Source organism: Bison bison, unplaced genomic scaffold (genome assembly GCF_000754665.1).
Source record: "Bison bison bison isolate TAMUID 2011002044 unplaced genomic scaffold, Bison_UMD1.0 scf7180017864068, whole genome shotgun sequence".
NCBI lineage: Eukaryota > Metazoa > Chordata > Mammalia > Artiodactyla > Bovidae > Bison > Bison bison.
Window position 1 is genome coordinate 7,512,759 of NW_011494640.1, and position 27,052 is coordinate 7,539,810.

General features: G+C 40.4%; 1 protein-coding gene across 1 annotated transcript in view; it reads right to left on the minus strand.

Moving 5' to 3' along the window:
• Window positions 1-1,897: 1,897 nt before the first annotated feature.
• The window catches only part of DAW1 (dynein assembly factor with WDR repeat domains 1), a 35,443-nt gene continuing 10,288 nt past the window's right edge, over window positions 1,898-27,052 (minus strand). The window contains exons 5-13 of the mRNA XM_010837025.1: window positions 25,120-25,242; window positions 20,938-21,037; window positions 16,838-16,945; window positions 14,202-14,308; window positions 12,392-12,494; window positions 11,343-11,457; window positions 6,546-6,622; window positions 4,582-4,744; window positions 1,898-2,310 (exon numbers count right to left, since the gene is read on the minus strand). Coding sequence (XP_010835327.1) covers window positions 2,276-2,310; window positions 4,582-4,744; window positions 6,546-6,622; window positions 11,343-11,457; window positions 12,392-12,494; window positions 14,202-14,308; window positions 16,838-16,945; window positions 20,938-21,037; window positions 25,120-25,242 — 931 coding nt within the window. The 3' untranslated portion in view covers window positions 1,898-2,275. The remainder of the gene's footprint in view (window positions 2,311-4,581; window positions 4,745-6,545; window positions 6,623-11,342; window positions 11,458-12,391; window positions 12,495-14,201; window positions 14,309-16,837; window positions 16,946-20,937; window positions 21,038-25,119; window positions 25,243-27,052) is intronic.

The following is a 27,052-nucleotide window of genomic DNA, read 5'->3' on the forward strand; positions in this document are numbered from 1 at the left end:
GAGTGGGTAGCCTTTACCACCCCAGGGGATCTTCCCAACCCAGGAATCCAAACCAGGTCTCCCGCATTGCAGGTGGATTTTTTACCAGCTGAGCCACAAGGGAAGCCCAAATTTTGGCCTGGTTTTCTTTAATTCAAGCTCTCATTGGCTGTTCCACCTCTAAACTTACTTACTCCTTTCCAGCACTAAAGTTTTATTTTTTTCTTCTTGAGGCATCCACAGATGATCTGAGAGGTAATTCTCACCCCAAACCTTCCTACTGGTACATCTGATACCGTTCGGTCATAGTTAAGACTTTTTCACTTAAGAACGTAATATATGAAAGTGAAAGTGTTAATCACTCAGTCCTGTCTGATTCTTTGTGACCCCATGGTCACAAAGAATCATGGTCTGTAGCCTGCCAAGCTCCTCTATCCATGGAATTCTCCAGGCAAGAATACTGGAGTGCACTGTGATTCCCTTCATGGGATCTTCCTGACCCAGGGATCAAACCTGCATCTCCTGCCTTGCAGGCAGATCCTTTACCATCTGAACCATCAGGGAAGGCCAAGGAAGGCTTTCCTGACCACCAGGGAGCGTCAGAGAACATAATAGAATGGAGTGTAATTCCTGGGCTCTAAATCCCACTTCACTAACCAATATTTGATGTCTTTAGTAAATTATTTAACTTCACTGTGATATACCTTTCTCAGTGTAAAATCAGGACTGCTATCTGCATTGTAACAGATAACAGTTGTAAAGATAAATCTTGTGCTTTATCGTTGAACATTAATTCCTAAAATGCATTGTGGCACTTTTACATAGAAAAGCCTTTTTAAAAACATTGTCTAGTGTTTCAGCATCAATCAGCTTGGTGTTTGATGATTTCTCTGGTACCTCAATTGTTTAACAACCAGATTTTTAAGTTCAATAGTCTGAATTTATATTGTTTAGCTTTTCCTCAGAGAAAAATATGTCTGCATTTTTTACACTCCAGTCTACTATGAAATCAGAATACATTTGCTACAAAGTGAGATCCATTTTATTTTCCCCATAAGTTTTTCTATATTTCCCTATATTTTATTCAGTGTCCTTTCTCAACTTTTTCCACTGGAGGAAGGAGGAATAGGTGTATTCTTGAATACGAGGGAAGGAAGATAAAGCTTCTATTCCTATTGCCTATTTCTTTTTGAGCTGGAAAAAGTAAAATAGCTAAATAAATAATAAAACTTCTAATCACATTCCAAACTTACATATCCTCCTAAAAAATGTTGGAATGTAAATTGGTATAGCCAACAAGGAAAGTAGCATGGAGGGTTCTCACAAAATTTAAAAATATAATATAATCCAGCAATCCACTTCTGATTATATGTTTGATGAAAACAAAAACCCTAACTGAAAAAGCTATATCCACCCCATGTTCACTGCAACATTATTTACAATAGTCAAGATGGAAAAATGGACAAAGAAAATGCACGTGCACGCGCATGCACACACACGCACACACACACACACACACACACTGTATATGTGTGTGTTTATGGCTGTATATGGAACACTATACAGCCATAAAAAAGAAAAATCTTGTCATTTGCCACAACACAGATGAACCTTGAGGGCATAAGACTAAAATGAAATAAGTCTGACAGATAAATGTCATGTGATCTTACTTATATGTGGAATTTAAAACAAAACAAAAAAAAACACTGAACTTATACAGAGAACTGAGGCAAAAATGGATGAAGGGGATTAAAAGGTACAAAATTCCAGTTATAAAATAAGTAAGTCATGGGGGTGTCATGTACATCTTGGTTCCTATAGTTAATAAATCTGTAATGCATATTGAAAGCTGCTGAAAGAGTACATCATTGAAGTTCTCATCATAAGAAAGAAAGCATACATCATACAGACATGCAAATTCACAGAAATTTTCTCCATAAACTTTATTCAACAGAAATTGTAATAGGCTGCAAAGTAGAATGTAGGAGACACATTGTTAAACCATTCTGGTTTCATTTATCAGTATGGTGATGCTATCAAGAAATAAAAGAAAATCAAAATAACCAATTTGCCAAGCAGTATGCTCACTCCTATCATCTCCATCAGACATCAAGGAATGATATAACTTCATCAACTTTAATGGTCATATCTGTGAAACTAAGGACAGTATACACATGGTTGATTTGTGGACAAAGAGAAAACATTTGAAATATCAAAATAGCTTGCTGGCTGTGTGTGACACTCCAGCTTTGATCACCATGGTTGGCAAGTTTCTTTGCTGACTGATTCTCTTCAATCACCGCCATATCCTACAGGTATTATCCTTGCTGCCTAATAAAGCAAATTTCACAAAGTTATTTTTCTTTGTTTTACTCGTTTAACTCTCTCTGTGTTTACAGGTTGACATTTTCTGTGTCACTGTGGATGATCAATGTGCTCAATGTGCTAGCTCCCGGGTATCCAGCTGCAGAGCCCATTAGCAATTCAGGTGTTTGGGGAGAGGGGATCTGTTTGTTTCTCTTGCCCATTGGTCATAAATTGGGCAAATTCACAGTCTACTCCCCTATGTAAGATTCATGGCATTTTAGGATTACAGAGGACCTGAGAATGCAACCACATCACCCACCCCTCTGCTTATCCCCGTCCTGCTTCACGCATTGCCACCAAGTGGCAAATATGATGATTTTAACATCTCCAGGTTTGAGTGATCAGTTTATGAAGAAGCAGCACATTCCACTTTGGACTGTTTCAAAATCACAGTGGATTTTTCTCCTCGTCAGTCAAAATGTGAAGCTCCTGCGCTCCCCATGACAGCGATAGACACTCTTCCAAAGCAGCCTTGATACACTCCTCCCGAGGGACCCCACCCACATTTGGGCCCTGGGAATGGCAGCCCCAGTATGAAGCACTGCTGGGCTCTGCTGATTTTTTCCACCTCAGGTGCCAGGCATGTATCATCAATACTAGCAGTGTGGGGGCTGTAAAAGCCTGTGCAGACTGTACATTGTACCCAAAGGTATCTCATCTTTTTGAAAGTGTCCTGACCACTTTGGACAGTTTGCTTCCATTTTGTGATTCTAAACCCTCAGGCAGTCCACTGAAAATGCATGCAGTTAACCACACCAGGGTCCACCAGGAAAACAGGGCAGATTCATATTCAAACAAAGCGCTCTGCTGATGGCAAGGAAGACATGTCACTTCCCATTCTCATAAACGCTGTCATCGAGCGGACCAGTATTTAGCATATTGGTGCTTTTATTTATTTATTTTTGGTATTGTTCAGTCACTAAGTCATATCTGACTCTTTGCAACTCCATTGACTATAGCATGCCAGGCTTCCTTTTCCTCCACTATCTCTGGGAGTTTGCTTTGGGAAATACTAAATAAACTAATAATATCTTAAAAGAGCTCAGGCTTTTGAAGGCCAGCATTAAAACAAGGCACAAACTACTAATATTCCTTCCCTAAATCCAGGGCCTTCTGTGGATGAGGAAAGAGGTATTGCAGGGCTGGCCCAGCTTAACACAAACAGGGTGGATTAGGAAAGGTTGGTCCTCTGACAAAGCAGCCCCAACTTCAGTGTTCTCTGTCACAACTACTCACATCCTCCATCATCAGGAGAAAGGATTTGATGCTATTTACTATGGTATTGTCTTAGGAATACCAACATTATAGTAACACTTACAAACCATAGGCCCGAAGAAAGTAATCTGTAATTTTAGAAATCATCCATAATTAAGTAGAAAGGACTGGAATTTTAGGGCAAAGGCAGAGATTATTCTCAGCACCTTTGAAGTTGTCTGATTAAAATAAAGAAAATCAGCCAACGTATGAAGCCAAGTTTGCATATGAGACATTAAACTCCTTAGACCAGTTAAGCAATTTAAAAATTTTCTCAACACAATGAGAATCATTGAGAGTTAATCAGATTCATTCCCGTGTGGGTATCCCCACCCCACACTATCATTTAGCACCCTGCTCCTTGCCAGAGTTTCCTCTAGAGGCACCTACTCACATTATGCCATATTCTTGGCATGTTCTCCCTTTTCTACAATCTCAACTAACCTACTCTTAATCCAGTTCTTATGAAACATTGCTGATATAATTCACTCACAATAAATTGTTCGTGGTTGGAAAAATGTTCAATATGTGCTCTTTTCCCCACATATTAATGGGTTACAAGGGGACATCCAAGGAGAAAACAGTTCTGCCCAAAGAATAAATCTCTAATGGGCTGTAAATCCCACTCTGGAGAACTCAGGTCCTGACTTGTTTTAGTTACTAAGACTTACTGCCATCAACTGAATATTAACCACTGGATGGATGATGCCTGGGGATATGTAGTCAACTGTAAGGTGGGCTACTAAATTCTTACCCTGTCTGGGGCAATTGAAATTCAGGATTCACAAAGCCTTATAGTCACAGGCAGAGCCTATTCCTGTGGTCCTGCAAAGCAGCTAAACCTAAATAATGGCCCCAGGTGAGCTAGGGACCCTGGAAGAAGGGTGGGGATAGGAGTGGGCTCCTTTTCGTATTCAGCTCAGAAACTCTAACAGCCAATTGAAAGGAAAGCTTAGTTGATGAGGTCTATTTCTCCCCTACCTGTAATGATTATGTCACCTTTATAGTTGAAAGCACAGGAGAAGATCTCATCCATGTGTCCCTCAAGAACCTGGAGGCACTGACCAGTCTGAGCATCCCAGATTCTAGCTGTTTTGTCAGAGCTGCCAGTGAGAAGGCGGTTGCCTTGGGGGTTGAAAGAAACCTACAGGCAAGCAAGGGGTTGGGGGGAAGCAATCACAGGTTGGTGTAATTTGATTCCCAGTATATTTTTCATCAGTAAAAAGCAGACATCACTAAGTTACCTGTTCACCTTCCCAGGCTGGTACTTATTCTTACCTAGAACAGTTCTTTCAGGGTGGGAAAAAGACTGCAGAGACTAATATATGAAAATTAAAATCTAGACAATGGTGTCTGATTGCCTACCCCTCACACACAAGTCTAAGGATAAAGACCACAGCTCCCTTATACTTTGAGTGTTCCCCACCCAGCTTCTTTTCATTTCAGGAGCAAAGGCTGTTGACACCAATCTCTCCACTCAAACCAAGAGGCAGAGCCCCAGTGTGGATGAGAACACAAGTCAGGCATCTTCACATCCAAACCTCGGTGTCACCTCTACAGACTAACTTTCTGTCATCACGAGTGTAGAGATGGTCCTTCAATCTGTGGCACAGAATGTCAGGGTCCACAGGAGAGGACTTTCTGTGTTGCTACTCAAAGTGCAGCAGTTTCCATCCATGTGGGCTTGAGAGCCCCAACGGGCCAGGCATTGTCACATGGTATGTGAGCAGCAGAGAAAACTGCCAGTCCTCAGCTCCTCTGGAGGTCATGTTTATAACCTTTCCTAAATCATCAGAAGATGGTGATGTGGGTCACTTCCTCTGTGACTATAGGTTTGATGAGGGCAAGCCCCCAGGTTATGGCTTTTTTCATCACAGTGTCACCAGGGCCCAGCATGCTACCTAGCATAGTGGGAGCTCTCAAAATGAATGAAAGAATGCTTTAGCTTGGCACCCCATAGAAATGCCATTACTGGATGGCAATTCAATAGATAATATATCAGTTAACAAGCATAAAATGCAATAATGTAGAGTCTGAGAACTCTTTCTACTCATACACACACAAAAACATGTGCGTTTGTTGAGTGTGCCACGCCAGACACTCGGAAACATAGCTCAGTCTCTCTTTGTGGCCTGTTTCCCATGGCCACATCCCTCAGCCCTCGTACTACCAATCTCCCGGGCCTCCCAGCCTAATGCAGAGGATGTGCTCTGCAATGTCTAAGAGACCAACCCTGATGGGCAGGAGGGCAAGGGCCACCAATAGCAGGGGAGCCTGCAGAGACCCGAATCCACTGAGCTGATTAAAAAGAATGGAAAATCTCATCTTAGGCACGAGACCAAGGAATTGGGCTGAGCTGGGGGTGAGAGTCACCGGTCCCAGCCTTCTCTACAATTTTCTGAGGACATCTCTAAACCTCAAATCACTGGCTGGATGGCCGTACTGCATGGATAAGCTTTTGGGAGGAGTTCATATGAAATCCTAAACTACAGCTTTCAAGTTTCAAGATAGGTCATTTTTAACTTTTTTAAGTGGTAAATACTTTTAGGAAATACTTCCTCAATAGCATGTGTTCTACAGGACACTTGAAATTTGCTGTGCAGCCTGTTCTTCTGCACAATATAAAAGGGGTGTGTTTACTAGAACTAGGAAAAGCACTTTACTAGCTTCTGAATAGCTTTAGTGAGTATCCTTTGCTAATTGAAACTTTTTCATGGCTGAGGAGAATGCTGTTTTATACTTTGTAAAAGGTTTTAGAAATCATTTTATTACACTGAGTTTGAGGACACATTTGAAAACTTACTCTTCAGGTAACTGATTTCTACAAAGAATGAGATAACTGGGCAAAACCTTGATACTATCAGTAACAATAGACCGATTTGTATTAAGCTTGATGCTTATTTTTGAAAATAAATAAATTGCTCCAAACGAGAAAAGCAACTCACCTTTGAAATTTCTCCTTCATGGCCTTCCAATTTGGTAACACATTCTCTTGTGGCCGCACTGAAAATTCTTGCTGTTCCTTTTTGAAAGGAGTGGAGATATATATAAATTCATCAGAAATGCAGGACTTTGGACCACATGACTTGAATTATCTAAATATCTATCCCTCTGACATGTAAGCTCTGTGCTAAGTTTGTCTCCTTGCCTGTGGTGAGAGCCAGACACTTAATACTATAAATGCAAGCTGATCCCACTACAGGAGAAGAAGGGGGGAAAGAAGCATCTCTCTAGCCCCAGCTTATTAGAAGAGACACTAGGTTCCAAGATAGATGGAGGTGCAGAGACAGGAAATCAAAAAGAATCAAATTTTAAGGAGAAGAAATGGGGACTCACAACAAGTTTTGATGATTCTGATTACCTACAGAAATAAACAGCAAGACTTATATCAGACACCAAATATGAGTCTAAGGTTACAGAAGACACAAGAGGCCTTCTGAGAGGGGTCAGCAGCCACTACTTACAAAGAATGAAGAATAGGTGCTAGGAAAACCTTTTCAATAGAAAAGGCAAATAGAATGATTTGTTGCCTGCTGTATATCCAGTGCCTAGAAATGCCAAACTCGTATTAAACACTCAATAAATAGATGTAGGATGGATGGATTGATGGATGGATGGATGGATGTGTAGATGGATGGATGGATGGGTAGATGAATGAAGGATAGATAGACAAATGGATGAATGGATGGATGGATGGATAGATATAACATTTCCTTAGAATTAAGGAATAGAGTCATTACATAAGCATAGAAGGAGAAAAAACAGAAGTAATAAAATTGTTGCCATAAAAAAATTAAAATTTATCTGGCCAGGTGAAGGATGCTGTCTCAACACAAAGTATAAAATCAAGGTAAAATTTGCAAAAATAGGGAATTTTGGTTACTTAATTTCCATTTAGAGAGAAGCAAAATATCTTAATTTTTAACTTTCCTCTCTGACAACTTCAAGAGGAAGTAGACAAAAATTGCTATAGTAGAATTAATATGATGAAAATATAATAGTGCTACTTCATTGGATACTTCAAAAGCTTTAAAGGAAAGCGATCTACTTGTTTTAAGAGTTTGTGAATAAGACAAAAAGATGCAGTATAGACTAATACATCAAATTTTGCAAAAGTATTTTTAAGTTTCAGAAAACACAAAAATAATATAGCCTGAAATTGCAATTTTTTATAAGATAGAATTATGAATAAGACATCAAAGAAATTCAGCCTTGAGAGTAACTCCAGTGAAGGTGAAAGAGGCAATAAATATAAAGAAACAGCTTGTAGCCACACAGGCAACTAACTCTTTTGAATGAGATCAAATTTTAAGATGCGAATGAGGAGCAAAGACCAAAGGTAAATAAAAAATGGCTCTAAACATCAAGGCTTCTTAGGAGGGACAGAATGAAAAGAGGTTTACAACACAAACCAAAAGAGAAAGATGTTTTTTGAAAGTAATGTGCTATTGAAGAAAGGAAAGAACAGAATCACTGCTAGAGAAAACAGCAGATGATAGAAAGGACAAAACTAAAAGAATTGAGCTTATATTTTATTCACGTCCATCCCTCAGTGTCCTGATCACTTGTCCCTGCTTGTTTCTTCCCCTATACCACTGACAACTCCTGACATTCTATATAATCTAATATTCTATATAAGACACATGTATGATATTGTTTGTGGTCTCCCCCTTCGAAACATAGCTCTAGGAGGGAAGAGATGCCCATCTCTTTTTTCCATCGATATACCCTGTGTTCCTAAAGAATTCCTGGCACAAAGTAGACACTCCATGTATATTTAATAAACAGATTCTTTTGTATAAATGAGAATGATATTTAAAATGAAAAGGGCAGATTCATTATTTTTAAGGGATTATTTTTAAAAGCCAAGATCTGTGAGAAGATGAGAAAATAAGTAGTTAGTTTAAAAAATAAAATTCTCCAGATTCAGGGTGTTTGTATTTCAGGATGCAAAAAAAAAAAACATGTGTGTATGATCAAAGGATCACCTTTGAAAAGTCCTAATGAGTAAGAGAACAGTTTGCAAATATAATTTTGAAGAGTGAGACAGTAATAAAGACTGTAATAAAAAGGAATCACAGGCAAAATTCTACAACTGATTATAACACAAAGTAGCTACTTAAAAGTATGCTAGTCACAAGGAGCAAATATAGGCAAAGAAGTGAACAGAAACAGCCTAGAAACAGCATTTGATTTTTGCCAGAATTTCTTAAAAAGCTATTAAGGATTTATACAAGCATGATGTAGTCACATATGTTCAGTAAGGGAATTAAACATATGTGTAGCATCATACCAGAGAAGGCAATGGCACCCCACTCCAGTACTCTTGCCTGGAAAATCCCATGGGCCGGGGAGCCTGGTAAGCTGCAGTCCATGGGGTCGCTAAGAGTTGGACACAACCGGGCGACTTCAGTTCCACTTTTCACTTTCATGCATTGGAGGAGGAAATGGCAACCCACTCCAGTATTCTTACCTAGAGAATCCCAGGGACGGTGGGGCCTGGTGGGCTGCCGTCTATGGGGTTGCACAGAGTCAGACACGACTGAAGCGACTTAGCAGCAGCAGCAGCAGTAGCATTATACATGACTATCAGAGGTGACTTAGAGTGAAAGCTTGCTCACATTGTCAGGGCAATGACACTGTCGTAGAGTAGCAGGACATGCACTCACAGCAGGTGACAGATTCAGAGTCACCTGTGGTTATCACAGAGAGGATGTAGACATAGGAGGGCATCAAGCATGATGGCATCATGAGGGACATGGCACAGACATAGTTTAGGGTCAAATGTGATCAGAAGGATGATGCAGATAGAGTGTAGCATCGCACATGTCCGTCAGGGAGATGACCGAGACACAGCATAGTGTCATGGGTTACTGATGAGAAGATCACAAGGATACAGTTTAGAATCAAGGAGATGAGACAGACATAGCGTAGCATGATCCATGACCATCAATAAGACGATTCAAGTGTAATGGCAGTCAGAATGTTGATGCAGACACGGTGTGCATTGTGTGTGTAGCTACCATAGAGATAACACAGCTTTAGTATAGCATGATGTGTGCTTCTCAAGATGATGAAAAGACATACAGTAGCATCACACAAGCCATCAAGCAGATAGTGGAGACGTAGTCATCTGTGGCCTGTAGGGAGATAACATATACAGCGTAGCAACATATGTGGTTATCAATAGATGACACAGGTATGTCGCAGCACCATACATGGCCTCCATGGATATGAAGCAAACTGAGTCATCACACACAGTTGTCTAGGAGATGATGCGAAATAGGGCAGCACTCCACATGATTGTGAAGGAAATGATAAAACAAGGTAAAGCATCACACTGAGCTTTTGAGGAGAGTACATGCACACAGACATTCATCATGTGGAATTATCAAAGAGATATAGTTATCAAAGAGATAATATAGCATCACGTGTGCTTGCTAAACAGACTTTGCACACACAGCACTGCATCATGTATAGTTGTCAAGGTGACAACACAAACATCTTACTGCACAATCTAGTGTCATCAGTGAGATAACCGACAGCATAGTGGCATACATAATTTTAAAGAACGTAGCTATAGCATAACTTCGTTATTGTCCAATACTTTTGTGACCCCTTGGACTGTAGCCCACCTGGCTCCTCTGCCCACGGGATTTCCCAGGCAAGATACCGGAGTAGGTTGCCATTTCCTTCTCTAGAGGATCTTCCTGGTCCAGGGATCAAACCCGCATCTCCTGCATTGGCAGGTGGGTTCTTTACCACTGAGACAACAGGGAAGGCCCGACAATAACAACATACATAATTATTTTAAAAGGATGTAGATATAGCATAACTTCATTTGTTATTGTCAAGAAAATGGTGCAGACAAAGAATAAAACTATACATGCTGTCTAGATGATTAGACAGTAGAGCATCTGACTGTGGTTATCAGTAAGATGACATGGGCATAGCATAGACTCATAAGTGGTACTCAAGAAGATGAGGGGTAGCACAGAATTATATATGTTCATCATGAAGATTTGCTAGACATGGTAGAGCAGCACCGCTACCACTAAGTCACTTGAGTCGTGTCTGACTCTGTGCGACCCCAGAGACGGCAGCCCACCAGGCTCCCCCATCCCTGGGATTCTCCAGGCAAGAACAGTGAAGTGGGTTGCCATTTCCTTCTCCAATGCATGAAAGTGAAGTCGCTCAGTCGTGTCCAACCCTCAGCGACCCCATGGACTGCAGCCTTTCAGGCTCTTCCACCCATGGGATTTTCCAGGCAAGAGTACTGGAGTGGGGTGCCACTGCCTTCTCTGGTAGAGTAGCAAATGTGATCATAAAGGAGAAAATGCAGATTTATTATATCACCATTGATAACAGTCAAGCTGATGAGAACAACATAGGGTAGCATAATGCACGGTCATCAGGGAGATGACCCGAGGTGTACTAGTATATATAGTATAGTATATATAGTACATGTGTATATATAGTTATCAAGAAGATGATAGAGATATAGTTTAACATCATATGTGGTGTCAAGGAGGCGATACAAACCTTCTACAGCATTGCATGCAATATCAAGAATATGATCCAGACACAGTGTAGTGACATGCGTGGGCATCATAGAGATGAGGCACATGTCATTTCTATCATAGCTGGTCATCAGGGAGATGACTTATGATGCAGACTCACCTATGTTTATTAAACAAAACATAAATCCCTCCATAAATTAAATGTACAGGCAGATTACCTACCATCAGCTGAAGCAGTTGCAATAAGCTTTCCGGTGTAATCAAAACAGCTGTCTAGTATTTCATCATCATGGCCTGTTAATGTTGCCACGCATTTTCCATTTACAGCATCCCATAGCTACAATTAAAAAAAAAAATGATGCAGACTATGACTTCCTCTCTAACACACAAAGATGGCCAGTAGTCTTTATGACATGTTTACAGCTGATTAAATAAACTGTACCAAAATCATGTGTATAATTTTCACTTTTTGTTCATTTTCTTTTGATTTACAACCAGAGACTGCAACCAACCATCTAACAAGGCAAGCTTTTGACACAGAGAAGATCAAAGACAGACTTCAGAATACAAATCTGTCACTATTTTAGGAAAAAAATCTCAAAGTGCGTGCTTCACTGATGGAGTAGAAGCAACCTCTTTTCATATGAAGGTCATCAAGTAATAAAAAGCTTGATCTAAAACTACAATGCTAGGAAATAAAAAGTACACTCAGATTATAATACATTTAATATACAATCTATATATCTAATAATAATTCTAGAGCATAAGCTCTTAGGAACAGAAACACAAAGGCAGGGAGATGTCATGTTGAGACTTCTTGAAGTTTATGCTAATGGAAGTTTAATAAAGGAATAGAGAGACATTAAACAAAGATAATGTGCCTTCATAAAAAAAGATATTTTAGCACAAGGAACTCTACTCAGTGCTCTGTGGTGACCTGAATGGGAAGGAAATCCAAAAAAGAAGGGACACGTGTATATGTGTGGGTGATTCACTTGGCTGTATAGCAGAAACTAACACAATACTATAAAGCAAATGTTCTCTGATAAAAAAGATCTTTTAATACCTTTGAATCATCAAAGCTATTTTACATCATAAATCCTTCAAACTTGTAGGATCATCAATTTGAAACTTAAAATTACCAATTTTTGGATAAATTAATATCTTAATTTTCTAGCACCTTTAAAATGTGTTAATGCTGCAATGAATACTTGACACAGTACAGAGCCCAGACACAAGAGTTATAAAGCAAAGGTATTTCTCGAGCTTACCTTGCAGGTTTTGTCCATAGAGCCAGTTAATATCAGAGAGCAATCCCAGTTGAACACGGCGCTGCTGATCTCAGCACAATGTCCAATTAAGGTATACACCTTCCTACAAAACAGAAACAGTTCAGACTGGTGAAAGATGCATTCATTCAGGATATGTGGACAAAGAAAGATGTCAAGCCATCAGTGTACAAGGTGAATTTCAGTTTTCACAAAATATCTGTGATGGCTTAACTGTAGCTCAAAAAGAGTCAACTAGCCTCTTAATTTCATCTCAACAAAAACATACTTAAAATTTTAGGCTTAAGTAGGTTTCCTGGGAAACTTAAGTAGGCTTCCTGGCTAACTCAAATGGTAAAGAATCTGCCCACAATGCAGGAGACCTGGGTTCGATCCCTAGGTTGGGAAGATCCCCTGGAGAAGGGCATAGCAATCCACTCCAGTGTTCTTGTCTGGAGAATCCCCATGGACAGAGGAGCCCGGTGGGCTACAGTCCATGGGGTCACAAAGAGTCAGACACAACTGAGCGACTCACATAAGCACATAATGAAAATTTAAACAACCCAAAATAACAACATTACTTAAGACAATGCTTCAGAAAGGCATGGATAATCTGAATCCTGGAACTAATTGTACACCAGATGGGTGGACCCCTCTGTAGTTCAGAAACTATCCATCAGTTGTCTAAGAACCCTTCCTTCTCAATGCATGCATCTTAATTGGGATCCCTGAAAACTGAGTGGAGTTTTACAACACAAATAAGCTAATTTAGTTAACTTCTTAGCAACTAGAACCAAAAATAATTACGGAGAAAATTGAAGTTCTTGGACTAAATTAAATTTGCATCATTAGCCGTGATGTTATTTATTCATGATTTCCATGCTGACCCTAAAGACAAGCCATTGAAATTTGATTACACAATACATAGAATAAATAATAGCTATATAACCAGGCTATTGCTAACATTCTCCTTTAGTTGCTGTTTGCCATTATTTGCTCAGAATTCTGAGGAAGCATATATAACAAGTAAGTCAGAAAGAGAAAAACAAATTTTATATATTAATACGTATATGTGGAATCTAGAAAATGGTACCAATGAATCTATTTGAAGGGCAGGAATAGAGACGCAGACATAATGAAAAGATTTTGGACACAGCAGGAGGAAGGAGAGAGAGGGACGAATTGAGAGAGTAGCATTGAAACGTATACATTACCATATGCAAAATAGATAGCCAGTAGGAAGTTGCTGTATTAACACACGGGGCTCAATTCAGTCCTCAGTGATGACCTAGAGGAGTGGGATGGGCTGGGGGTTGGGAGGGAGTCTCAAGAGGAAGGAGATACATGCATGAAAGTGAAAGTGTTAGCTGCTCCATCAGATCTGACTCTTTGCGACCCCATGGATTTTAGCCTGCCAGGCTCCTCTGTCCATGGAATTCTCCAGGCAAGAATACTGGAGTGGGTTGCCATTCCCTTTTCCAGAGGATCTTGCCAACCCAGGGACAGAACCCAGGTCTCCTGCACTGCCAATAGATTCCTTACCATCTGAGACACCAGGGAAACCTTATGGCTGATTCATGTTGTTGTAAGGCAGAAGCCAACACAATATTGTAAGACAATTATACTCCAATTAAAAATAAATTAAAATAAAAAAGAAATATCATTAAAGAATGAACTGATTTGCTTCCAATTTGCCCTATTCCTATGAAATCCAAGGCATAGTTAATAGGTTTAATATTAAGCTGATCAATAGCAAGTGTTTTCTTAATCTTCTGATCCAGGTTTTAAAGAAATTCTTAAAAATCAAGGATACCTTCCAGTATCAGCCTCCCACACTGTAACTGTGTGATCGAAAGAGCCCGTGATGATCCTGTTTCCTGACGTGTTAAAGGACAAGGAGATGATTTCAGCTGAGTGTCCCTAGGAAAAGAGCACATATCCACATGCATACCTATAGATGGAACAATTTCTACCCATGTATCACGTAACAGTCCAAAAGAAAGCACTGCTGCTGCTGCTGCTAAGTCGCTTCAGTCGTGTCCGACTCTGTGCAACCCCATAGACAGCAGCCCACCAGGCTCTGCCGTCCCTGCGATTCTCCAGGCAAGAACACTGGAGTGGGTTGCCATTTCCTCCTCCTTTGCGTGCAAGTGAAAAGTGAAAGTGAAGTCGCTCAGTCTCGACCGACTCGTGGCAACCCCATGGACTGTAGCCCACCGGGCTCCTCCATCCATGGGATTTTCTAGGCAAGAGTACTGGAGTGGCTTGCCATTGAGAGAAGAGAGATAAGCAGTTGGGGGGTGGGAATAAAGAAAAACTGTAAACCAAGGGCACAAGGGTATTTTGGGGGATGGGGGGTGGGGAGTAATGGAAATGGTTGAACACTAGTGTCTTGGTGATGGTTGTGCAATTCTGCAAATTTAGTAAAAATTGAGGAGATCCAACCAGTCCATCCTAAAGGAAATCAATCCTGAATATTCATTGGAAGGACTGAAGCTGAAGCTGAAACTCCAATACTTTGGCCACCTGATGTGAAGAGCTGACTCATTTGAAAAGACCCTGAAAGACTGCAGGCGGGAGGAGAATGGGATGACAGAGGATGAGATGATTGGATGGCATCACCGACTCGATGGACGTGAGTTTGAGTAAATTCCGGGAGTTGGTGATGGACAGGGAGGCTTGGCGTGCTGCAGTCCATGGGGTCACAAGGAGTTGGACATGACTGAGCAGCTGAACTGAACTGAACTGAAGCTGTTTTACAAAAAAAAGAAAAAGAAAAAGATATGTGTTGGGAAATCAAAGGACTTCATTCATACTGTTGTGGAAACGCTAAAAAGGTCTGCATGCTTAATGGGCTAATTTTTTTTTTTAAGTCTTACTCAGTCATCTCCAACTGTTTGCAGCCCCATGGACTGTAGTCCTCCAGGCTCCTCTGCCCATGGAATTTTCCAGGCAAAAATACTGGAGTGGGTTGCACTTCCCTTCTCCAGGGGATCTTCCTGACCCAGAGATTGAACCCAGGTCTCTTGCATAGCAGGCAGACTCTTTACCATCTGAGCCAGCAGGAAAACACCCTGTATGCTTTATGAGCTAATAAAAGGCGATGGGCAAAAGACAAAAAGCTTGTGAAATAAAGCTAATGTTTTAAAAACTAAAATTCTTATAGTGAATTAACATGAAATAGATTAATAAATATCTAGCCTTTGGCCTGACTTTCATCTGGATGTCCTCTGGGGTGGATGAATCAAACTGTATGAGACAGTGGAAAGAAGGGCCCCCCCTCTGCTGTAGATCCTGCTTGGATGTGGCCCTCATTTTGCTTAATGATTTCAGTAAATTCACTTAGTTACTTTTTTCATAATAAAAAAGTTCATTTACAAATTAAATTTCTGGTTGATTCCAAATGACAAAGATTAAATGGAGCTGAACATTAAAATTCTGAGCACACAAATGTATTCCCTGGTGTCAGACAGTGTGCAGAGCAGGACATATGCCTTCCAATGCTCTTAGGCATTTGTCTGAAAGAAGAGGTGGTGAAGAAGCCCAATGCACAAAACTGACGAAGGTGAAGATGTGAAAAATATGCTTATGTAACTAGAACAAGACATTCATTTAATAAAGAAAAACTCTTGCTGTCAGTTAAAAGCACTGTTTTTCCTCTCTTTTTCTAGTCCTTTTTTAAACTTTCTGAGAAAAAGCTCACCTATAAAATGGGTTCTATTTTTCAAATCCATTTATAATTCAGAAGAATAGGATAACGTGATTTCCCATTCAACTGTTCCCACCTATTGCCACTGGGAATCACCCTTTTTCATTTGGCTGGGGCAGGAAGAAGTGGAGGGTAGCATCAAGGATGCTGCTGAATGGACGTGTGGTGGAGACAGACAGGACCCCCACCGAGATACAACATGAGCATCCACTCTTTGGGCAGTGCCCTTTGACCTTGTCACCTCCTTCCGCTTGCCCCTTATACTTCATTCTTTGTGATACAGGAAGCTTCTGGGACTGGAGGTTAGAGAAGAAGGGAGTTAACAGTCATTCTTTTAAGACATTTTCTGGCAGGTTCCTCAAGTTCTGCCTCTTCCAAAAGGTGCCAGCCTCCACATCCTCTGCTTCTAACCAGGTAGATGACCATAGGTTTTAAGCAATAGCCACTACCTTTTTTAGACTGAAGCTAGTTGAAGTAAAAAGCCCATCAGGCTTTTTTATGGGCTTTTAAAAAGCCCAAAGCCCAGTGTGTCCATTTAAGTCTTTGGGAATAGCCAGCAAACGAACTGAAACACTTTTTTACTGCAGTCTGAAAACCAATTGCTCAAAAACATCTTCTAACTTAGAGTTCATTTTGCAATAAAAGTACCAATTTAAAAAAAAACTCAGGTAAAAATCTTATCCAAAGGAACAGCTAATGAAAATGTAAAGGTTTTAAAGTTATTAACATTAGCAACATACTGTTAAGGTGAAAACTTCCTCTCCACTCTGAATGTCCCACAGCTTGGCAGTCGTGTCCATGCTTCCAGTAGCCACCAATGTGCTTTGAGGATTAAATGATAAACATACCTGAATTACATGAAATGGGAGAGATTTTAGAAAGATAAGAGTTTCAGACTGTTAATCCTATTATACAGAAGCTTGAAACTGCAACTCCCTTAGCAAATTCAGCCTAATTCTTTGCACAGATAAGTAGGCAAAATACCAGATATGAGTAGCCATCCGTCTGCAGGTTGACCCGGAAGCACTCTCTGCTTGAGCAGAGGCTACTGTTCTCCACGTCACCCAGCTCAGGTTTGGAGGGGCACTGGTTCCCCTTAGTCACTTCTAGACCACAGAAGATCAAGAACAAAAGCAAAGCCCATTCCTTTGAGATTCATGCTGTCTGGCTCCCTTCCATTTTGTTTATTTGTTTTCACCTTTTGGCCAGGCCTCGGGGCATGTGGGATCTTAGTTCCCCATCCAGGGTCTGAACCCATACCACCTCCAGTGGAAGAGCAGTGGGCCATCAGAGAAGTCCCTCTGGCCCCCATCTTCCTCTCAATCACACCCCTCACTTGCTTAAGACTTTGGTTATTGGCTTACAGTCTCAGTTCCAAGTCCCCAGTACCCTTCCTGTGGGCCGTTCATCCAACACCCCTGGACCCATGATCCCGGACTCCTTTTATAATCACCCCCATGGCTACACCCTGACCTTGGCATCACCTCCTCTAGGAAACTCACTCCTGATACACCAATCTCTAGTTACAATTTCCTAGTACTTCTGCTTTTTGTCTTCTTCACCAAGCCCAGACCCCTTACCCGCTGCAGGATGACTTCCATCTCATGTAAACCCCTCTCTTTTCTCCTGGTCCATCATGCCCCAGTCAACTGACACCTGGAGAATCACTCTTGCTAGCATGCCCAAAACTCCTACCCCCATCTTCCACCTGCACCCTTCACAAATCTCCTAACAACTTGTATTAGCCTGGGATTTATTTACTTGTATTTATCCACTCATTTGCCAGCCCTACCTCATCACTCAACCAAGGTAGTTTAAGAAAGCAGCATGGCAGACAACTAGTGTTGCTCATTTGTGCCTTCCATCCTCAGATGTGACCTCAGTACCATTCCCTGCTTTGCCCAACATGCCTCTGACTCAGTACATTCTACCATTCCCTACTCTTGACTACACTCCCATCTTTATTCCTGCTCATCAGATAACTTTGTCTCCTAACACTTCCCTGAAAAAACCTTACCTGTCTGGTGGGAACTTCCTCCCCTGACCCTCACTTTCCTCTCCCCAAGTTTCAGATTCAGAGAGATCGCTGCCATTTTAAGACAGTGCATTCCCTGCGCTCCACGGGGAGATGATCTCACCAACTTTCCTTTCACTCTAAACTAGATCCTTCCCAATAGCCTATAAACATGCTTGAGTTCTTTCCACATGAAAACAAATTCTCCCTTGACAATATCTGTCCCTTTTTAAACTAACATTATTTCCCATTACAACCAAATTCCTTGGAAAAATTGTCTACCGGCACTCGCTTTCCATCTTCTCTACTGGGACCACTCTGGATAAATGTCCAGTTGAGAGGCTTGGTTGGTCTTGGTCATCTCACTTAACCTCCTTGAGGTTCCTGATGTTTTCTTCCTTCTTGACTATTTTGATAATGCTCTGCATTTTTCCTTTTACTTCTTATCTCTTTTGTTGTATCTTTTTAAAGTTTCTCTTCTCCATCTTTCCAGGATCCCGCCAGTTTTCTCCTCATAGTCTACCTTTCCCACTGGAAACTTTACAGTTGTTTGGTGGTTTCTACTGCCACCCAGATGCCAGTGACTCACACATCCATGTCTTTTACCCAGACCTCACTGCTCAGCTCAGCCCCAAAGAGCCAACTGCCAAATGGATGCCTCTTTTTGGACATCACACAGGGAGATTTTTATCACCCTGTCTAAGACATGCAAATCAAATGAAGAAACCTGTTTCTCTCTAATGCACAGACTTGGTGAATGACACTGTCAGTTGCCCAGGTCTGAAATCAGGAAATCATCCTAAATACTTTCTTCCTTCGTGCCTCATATCTCCCTGGTAACCCAGCCCTACCCCTCCCACCCCTTGACTTCTCTCACATTCTCCTCATGACAGGGCTTTGATATCTTTCTTTGCATAGTTACCAGATCCCCACTGGCTCATACTTCCCATTTTATCCTTCCCCCGTGTCTCCTTCACAATGGCAAAAGAACCATCTTCCCCAAATGCAAAAACTGACCATGCCCCTCTCAGGTGAAAACTCTCAACAGTATGGCAATATCTTCAGGATAAAGTCCCAATTCCTTAGCACGGCATTTAAGACCCTCTATAAATCTGCAGTGTAGCCTCTCCGGCCTCCCCTACTTCCATCACACAAAGACTGGGATCTAACTTTGCAGGTCAACACATATGCCAAGTCATTGACACCTTTGGGCAACACCTGGGATCCCTGCCCATCACATCTGACTATGGGCAGGCAGTGCTTACAAGTGTGTGTATCTCCATATAAGCACTTTCTGTGCAGTGAAGCTGGGGGAGTGCTGCTCTGAACAGTCAGCCTACTGAGTTCTCAAGCACGTACCATGGTTACACACCTCCTCTGGGCATTTGTTGGTGCAGCTCACTCTGCCCGGAACATACCTGCCACTTCTCTGCAGAGTCTTCCCTGAATACCTCTCCTGGCTAAGGAGGCTTGGCTGTTCCCTGTGTGCTCTCACTGGGGCACACCAGTGGAGCTTCACTCCACTTCTCACCAGTGGAGAACTTCACACCAACTTCTAGCCCACCTACAATACATCTTTGAACTTAACCATGGACACCTCTACTCCCTCTAGAAAACTGCAAAATCTTCAGGGGCCAAGAACTACAATTTGGCCCCCCACACATAGACCAGGGCTTCACACAGTCAATACTTAGCAAATATTCACTGGGTTGATGTCATTGATTCCAAAATATGAATGTCTTCCTAGGAACTATAAAAAAAAGAAAACCTTCAGAATTCCAAGGGAGTGTGGAAACACGGCCACACTATGAAAATGAGGATTGTGTCTTTCTTATGACCTTGTGCGAGTTACTTAAGTTCTGTATACCTCAGCATCCTCAACTGAAAAATGGAGAAATAGCTACCCCTTAGGGTTGTTACGAGGAACAACTAAGCCAATACACATTAAAAAAAAACTATAATTTTTCACTGCAGCATCCCCAGCAAAGTACCTTGAACATAGCTCTTGTTGGATGAAAATACAATAAATATGAAGAATGAATATAAATAAATTTTACTCCTAAAATAAGCAAACTCTTTCAAAGCTATCAGTTGTTCCACAGGGTGCAAATGATCTCACTAATTGTTGGAAGACATTTAACACAGAATTAATTAAGGATGAGGGCTTCCCAATAGTGAAAGCAATTTAGAGTATCAAACCACTTATGCAAATCTGAGTTCTAATTTTATCCAGGAAACAATCAGCTTAGATATTTTACATGGTATAAAAAAGTTAGTTTAAAAGCTATTTTAAGAAGTTCGCCAATCCTCAATCAAGTCAATTCTCTAAAGGCAAGTCAATGAAAAAGACATCAGATTGGCTATTGTACTCATACACTTATCTCATTATTTTTAGTCAATGCAGGATATGAGTCTTTGACAGTATCTGCAAGATATTAAAACTAGAGTAGTTTGTGAATGATATAAACACCATCATATATAATATAGAGAAATTTAAAATAACAGATTTTTAAATTAGTTATAAAGGTATAACAACTACTTTTGCAATGGAATCCTAAAAAGAAATAACAACTATGTGAAGCGCCAATGTAAACTCATCACTTGCAATATATGTGCTGCCCTGGTGGGAATGCTGACAATGGGCATGCTTTGGAGGAGAGGTGGAGGAATATATGGGAAATTTTTGCACTTTCCACTCAATTTTTCTGTCAACCTCAACTTCTCTAAAAAATAAGATCTACTGAAAAAGATAAAAACAAAAAAGTAAAACAAAGCAAAAACAAAAGGAATGACAACATAAAAATATAATAAAATAAATATACTCACTATTTCTGCTGTATGACCCCTAAAGGTATGGTAACATTTTCCAGTTTCTACACTCCATAGTTTACAAGTCTTATCAAAGGACCCAGTGGCAATTTTGTCACTAAGATTTAAAAAATATACATATGGAATTTGAAAACAAAGTCAATCACAGTATTTGATACACTGAATTAAGACAAGATATTAATACATGGATCTCTATTTAGAAATCTACTTTGCTTTTTATACTTCAATAAAAATTAATTTTAAAAAATAAATAAGTAATTTATTACTCAGTAATTTATTTTCCCTCAGGAGTCCTGAGGATGGGAAGTGCCCCTCTCCACCCAACCCCCACAAAAAATTTTATTTCACTTTTAAAATAATAAGCAATCCAGCAAATCAACTATACTCCAATGTAAAATAAAAATTTTAAATAAGCTAAAATAATAAGCAATCCTGTATCTGTTGCAGTGGAAAACAAAATAATATTCTAATTTTTGAATAATATCTCTTTATGTGTTCAATTTTAAATATTTTACATTTTAAATATAAATTGTGTTTAAGATTGCAATAATTTTTTCATTAATGAATATGGTAAAGGATTTAGTTTAGAAAATTACTAATAAGTGGAAATTAATAATGTGTAATATGGTTGTAGGAATATGGAAAAATTCTGTTAGATATACTGAAGATAGTAATATCAAATTTAAAAGAAGGAAAATGGAAAGATATAAATCCAATTAAACATGTAGCTAGATAAGGTTTTGAGAAGTTAGACAGTAAGTGTCTCCTTGAGAAAGTAAAACCTGTATTATTCCAATTGTAAGGTCTTTAAAGAAGAAAGAGGATTTGGAGAGGAAATACAATGAAGACTTCAGTTCCTTTCAAGCAAGAAGCTTCACACACCTATTGTGGATCAGGGCTACTGATCAACACCCAACAAGTAGGAGTAAATTAGCCTGTTCAACCCTCAACCAGGAAACTAACATCTTTTCCTTTACCCTGAACCCTGTCTGTCTTTTGTACTAATAGCAAGTCATCAAAAGTTCACACAGTTGGGCCATCACTTGCACTGCAAGCTCACTGTTCAAAAGTGTAGGAAAGTGTTCATTTTACCCCATCCTCAACAATGTTGCTATTCAGTTGCCTAGTCGTGGCCAACTCTTTGTGACCCCCATGGATGGCAGCACGCCTGGCCTCCCTGTCCCACACCATCTCCCAAAGTTTTCCCAAGTTCATGTCTATTTCATTGGTGATGCCATCCAGCCACGACATCCTCTGATTCTCTCTTCTCCTTCGGCTCTCAATTTTTCCCAGCCTCAGGGGCTTTTTCAGCAAGTCAGCTGTTTACATCAGATGATTAAAATACTTGAGCTTCAGCTTCAGCATCAATCCTTCCAACGAGTTTTCTGGGTTGATTTCCCTTAAAATTGACTGGTTTACTCTGCTTGCTGTCCAAGGGACTTTCAGGAGTCTTCTCCAGCACCACAGTTTGAATGCATCAATTCTTTGGCGTTCTGCCTCCTTTACAGTCCAGCTCTCACAGCCATATATGACCACTGGGAAGACCATAGCCTTGACTATATGGACCTTTGTCAGCAGAGTAATGTCTCTGCTTTTCAATACACTGTCTAGGTTTGTCATTGCTTTCCCGCCAAGAAGCGAACATCTTCTGATTTCATGGCTGCAGTCACTGTCTGCAGTGATTTTAGAGTCCAAGAAGAGGAAATATGCTGCAACTTCCACTTTGTCCCCTTCTATTTGCCATGAAGTAATGGGGCCAGATGGCATGATCTTAGTTTTTCTAATATTTAGTTTTAAGCTTGGCTCTTTCACTCTTCTCCTTCACCCTCATCAAAGAGGCTCTTTAGTTCCTCTTCAACAATATGGCGTGTAATTTATTAACCTCTTAATTTTTGCCATTCAGATGGCCAAAACATAAAAATAATTTTAAAATTCGTATTTACCTAGTTGTTAAGTATGTCTATTCATATTTTTGACTATTTTTCCGATGTGTTGTTTCTATTGATTTGTAAAGGAGTTCTTTACATGTTCTCCGTAACAACTCTTTGTTGTATATGTTACAAATTTTCTCACAGTGATCACTTTTCTTTTATGTATTAATTTTTTAAACATACATATGTTAAGTTGTATGTACTGAAGTCCATCAGTCTTTTCCTCTGTAAAACAAAAATGTGAGGGGTCCTATGGCCCAAAATACATATCCCACAGAAAATTATAAGTGCTCAGTACAGCTGCAGACTTTATAATTATCCAGACTAACTCTAATGCCTTGGATCTCTCCTCTGTTCTCAGTCCCCAGACATGGTTTTCTGTGGTCTCTAATACTAAATGAAAAGAGGGTCCTTTCTACAATGTCTTCTCTAATTTTTATAATGGTCTCATCTACAACTTCATTTAGTAACAATTTTTTCAAATATTTATCTTATCTGTGTTTTCATAGGAGATAACAGCTTTAATTTCACACATCATATTTCACTAGCTTAAGCAATAACTAATTAAATTAGATTATTACAAATTGAAAGCACAACCCCCGACAAGCAGGTTTGTGGACAAATACAACTAACTCTTGGTAAGCTGAAAACGTCCCCAGTGGAAAGAGAAGTTAAGTGTACTGGTGGATAGACTAGTTGCTACAGGCATTCAAACACCTATAGGTATAAGTAGTGTGTCATTCAGGATAGAGGACCTTGGTAAGATCTACTGAATAGGTTAACTAAAAGTTAGCTTAAAAATGGTTCTGCTGCATTTTGTACTGTTATTTAGCATGTCACTATACATGGTTTTATACCTGATAAGACTATAAGTTAACTGCTACACAAAGCAAACCATGCCATGCATGTACAGCTATCCTCTTGTGGTCCAGTGCTAGAAACATCAGCAGGAACTTCCGGTCAGGGTTCATCTTCCGGTCAGAGAACTTCCAAGGGCAGAGAGTCAGCCCTGCATCGAGTTCCCAGCTCGAGGGAACTCGAGCTCACCACTGTACTACTGTGTGATCCTGGGAGGGGTGCCTGAATTTTATCTATGTTATGTGAGGCCAGTAATACCTCTCCCAAAGCTACTTTGAACACTGAAGAAGATATTTAAATTTATTTTTTTTATTTTATTGTTGGAGTATAATTGCTTTACAAACTTGAATTAGTTTCTGCTGTACAATGAAGTGAATCAGCTAAATGTATACATATATTGCCCCCCTCTTGAGCCTCCCTCCCACTGCCCCATCCCACCCTTCTAGGTCACCACAGGCCACCGAGCTGAGCTCCCTGTGCTATACAGCACACTAGTTATCTATTTTATACACTAGCTATCTATTTTATACACACATACATATATGTGTGTCAATGCTACTCTCCCAATTCATCGCATCCTCTCCTTCCCACAGTGTCCATATATGTCTGCATTCTCTATTCCTGCCCTGCAAATAGATTCATTTATACCATTTTTCTAGATTTCATATATATGCCTTAATATACAATATTTGTTTTTCTCTTTCTGATTTACCTCACTCTGTAGGACAGACTCTAGGTTCATCCAAACCTGCAAACATCCTAATTCTCTTCAGTCGTGTCTGACTCTTTGCGAACCTGTGGACCATAGCCCGCCAGGCTCCTCTGTCCATGGGATTGTCCAATTAAGAACACTGGAGTGCGTTGCCATGCTCATCCTCAGGGATTTTCCTGACCCAGGGATCGAACCCACGTCTTTTCCATCTCCTGCATTGACAGGCGGGTTCTTTACCACTAGCGCCACTTGGGAAGACCTCGATTCATCAACATCACTACAAATGACCCAATTTCATTTCTTTTTATGGCTGAGTTGGGCTTCCCAGGTGGCACTAGTGGTAAAGAACGTGCTTGCCAATGCAAGAGACATAAGAGACATGGGTTGGATCCCTGGGTTGAGAAGATCCCCTGGAGGAGGGCATGGCAACCCACTCCAGTATTCTTGGCTGGAGAATCCCACTGAAGGAGGAGCCTGGCTGGCTGCAGTCTGTGGGGTCACATAGAATCGAACATGACTGAAGTGACTTAGCATGCACATACTATAGCATACATCAGACACTCAACAACTTTTGGTTCTTCATCTTCCTCTTTTCCTTCCCCACTAGATGGAGGGAGCAGTGAATAAAAGAACCAGTGGATTAATAAGGAATCACTGGACAAGTGGATGTCTTCTTACCCATAAGGGTTGTTGAACGCTATGGCATACACCACATTCCTGTGACCCTCCAGGGTGTGAAGCTCCTCTCCAGAGGCAGTGTCCCAGAGCTTGCATGTCCGATCATAGCTTCCTGTGATAAAGCTAACACAAGCAGTGGAAATACAGCAAAGGTGAGACCAGCAGTGTGTTAGTAAAGACCTCATGTTTTTGCCTGCAAAACTATAACCTTGTTTATCTTGCTTTTTACACTGAAAATTGTGTATGAAAAACAAAGAGTTAAGTGAAAGTGACTTAGTCATGTCTGACTCTTTGCAACCCCATGAACTATACAGTCCATTGAATTCTCCAGGTCAGAATACTGCAGTGGGTAGACTTTCCTTCTCCAGGGGATTTTTCCAAACAGGGATCGAACCCAGGTCTCCCGAATTGAAGGTGGATTCTTTACCAGCTGATTCACAAGGGAAGCCCAGAATACTGGAGTGGGTAGCCTATCCCTTCTCCAGGGGATCTTCCCAACCTAGGAATCAAACTGGGATCTCCTGCATTTCAGGCAGATTCTTTACCAACTGAGCTATCAGGGAAGCCCTCATAATCTCGTTTATCTCATTTTTTACAATGGAAATTGTGTATGCAGAACAGAGTTGAACTGAGAACAATATCTAAATCCTTTGACTTGGAAACTTTTCAATTGTAGACCAAACCCAAAAAGGAGTTACTAAATAAAGAGTAATCCTTCCAATAATCATTCTTATACTATAGTTACATAACTAAAAAATGTTGGTAATCGGTAACCTTTTCTGAAACTCTAATATATCTTAATAAATAACATCATTCTTCCAGTCAGTCAGACCATAAGATCTTGGCTTCATCTTTGACGCCTCTTTCCGTCACATCCCACACACAATCCATCAGTAAATCATTCTATTCGCCCAATCTCAGCATACATCCTTAGGATGGTCATGTCTCACTAGCTCCATTGCCTCCATGTCTTGCCTAAACAAAACCATCTTCTATTAGGGTGTGGCTCACACATGGTTCTTACAAATCTATTTTCCTCATAGAAACTGCATTTACTTTTTTAAACATCCTCAAATGGCTTCCTAGTAATCTAGAGGAAAATGCAAACTCTGCTCATGATCCATAAGACCAGCAGCCCTGGCTAACTCCAGGACCTCAACTTCATCCAAAACCATAGCCTGATCAGTCACATTCCCAAAGCTAGTCCCTGAGGATCTGGATTGTTTCTTTCATAAACGTTCGTCTTTCTACCCACGCGGTTTACCACCATCACCGCCAGGCCCTGGAACGTGACTGGCACACTAAGAGGTGTTCACTAAATATCTGTTTAACATTTAACAATCCTTTAACATTACTGTTCTACTACAGGAATTGTTAGTATATTGTTCTCTTGAGTTAAAAATCATAGTATCTTTATTATTCCTAAATATTCCATTAGGGGGAAAAAAATCCCAAGTACAGAAAAAATGCACAACATTGAAAAGCCAGTCTTCATGTCAAGTGGTGGTGATAAAAGGTGAAACAAATTCTTTTATCTAAACCCAACTAAACAGGAAAGCTAACAAGGCAGTATATTTTTCCTTCTCTTCTTGGTATTTTCCTCCTAGCTTCTTGGGGAGTGTAAATTGGTATGACCATTATGGAACACAGTATGGTGGTTACCAAAATAATTAAAACTATATCCCATTTCTGGGCATATATTTGAAGGAAATGGGATCAGGATCTTGTAGAAATGCCTATACTCCCATGTCCACTGTAGCACTGTTCACTATGACTGGGATATGGAAATAACCTGAATATCTCCCAAAGGATGAACAGGCGAAGAAAATGTGATATATATCTATAGGCAGATCGATAGACACAATGAAATATTATTCACCTTTGAGAAAGAAGGTGATCCTGCCATTTGCTGCTGCATGGGCAAACCTGAGGG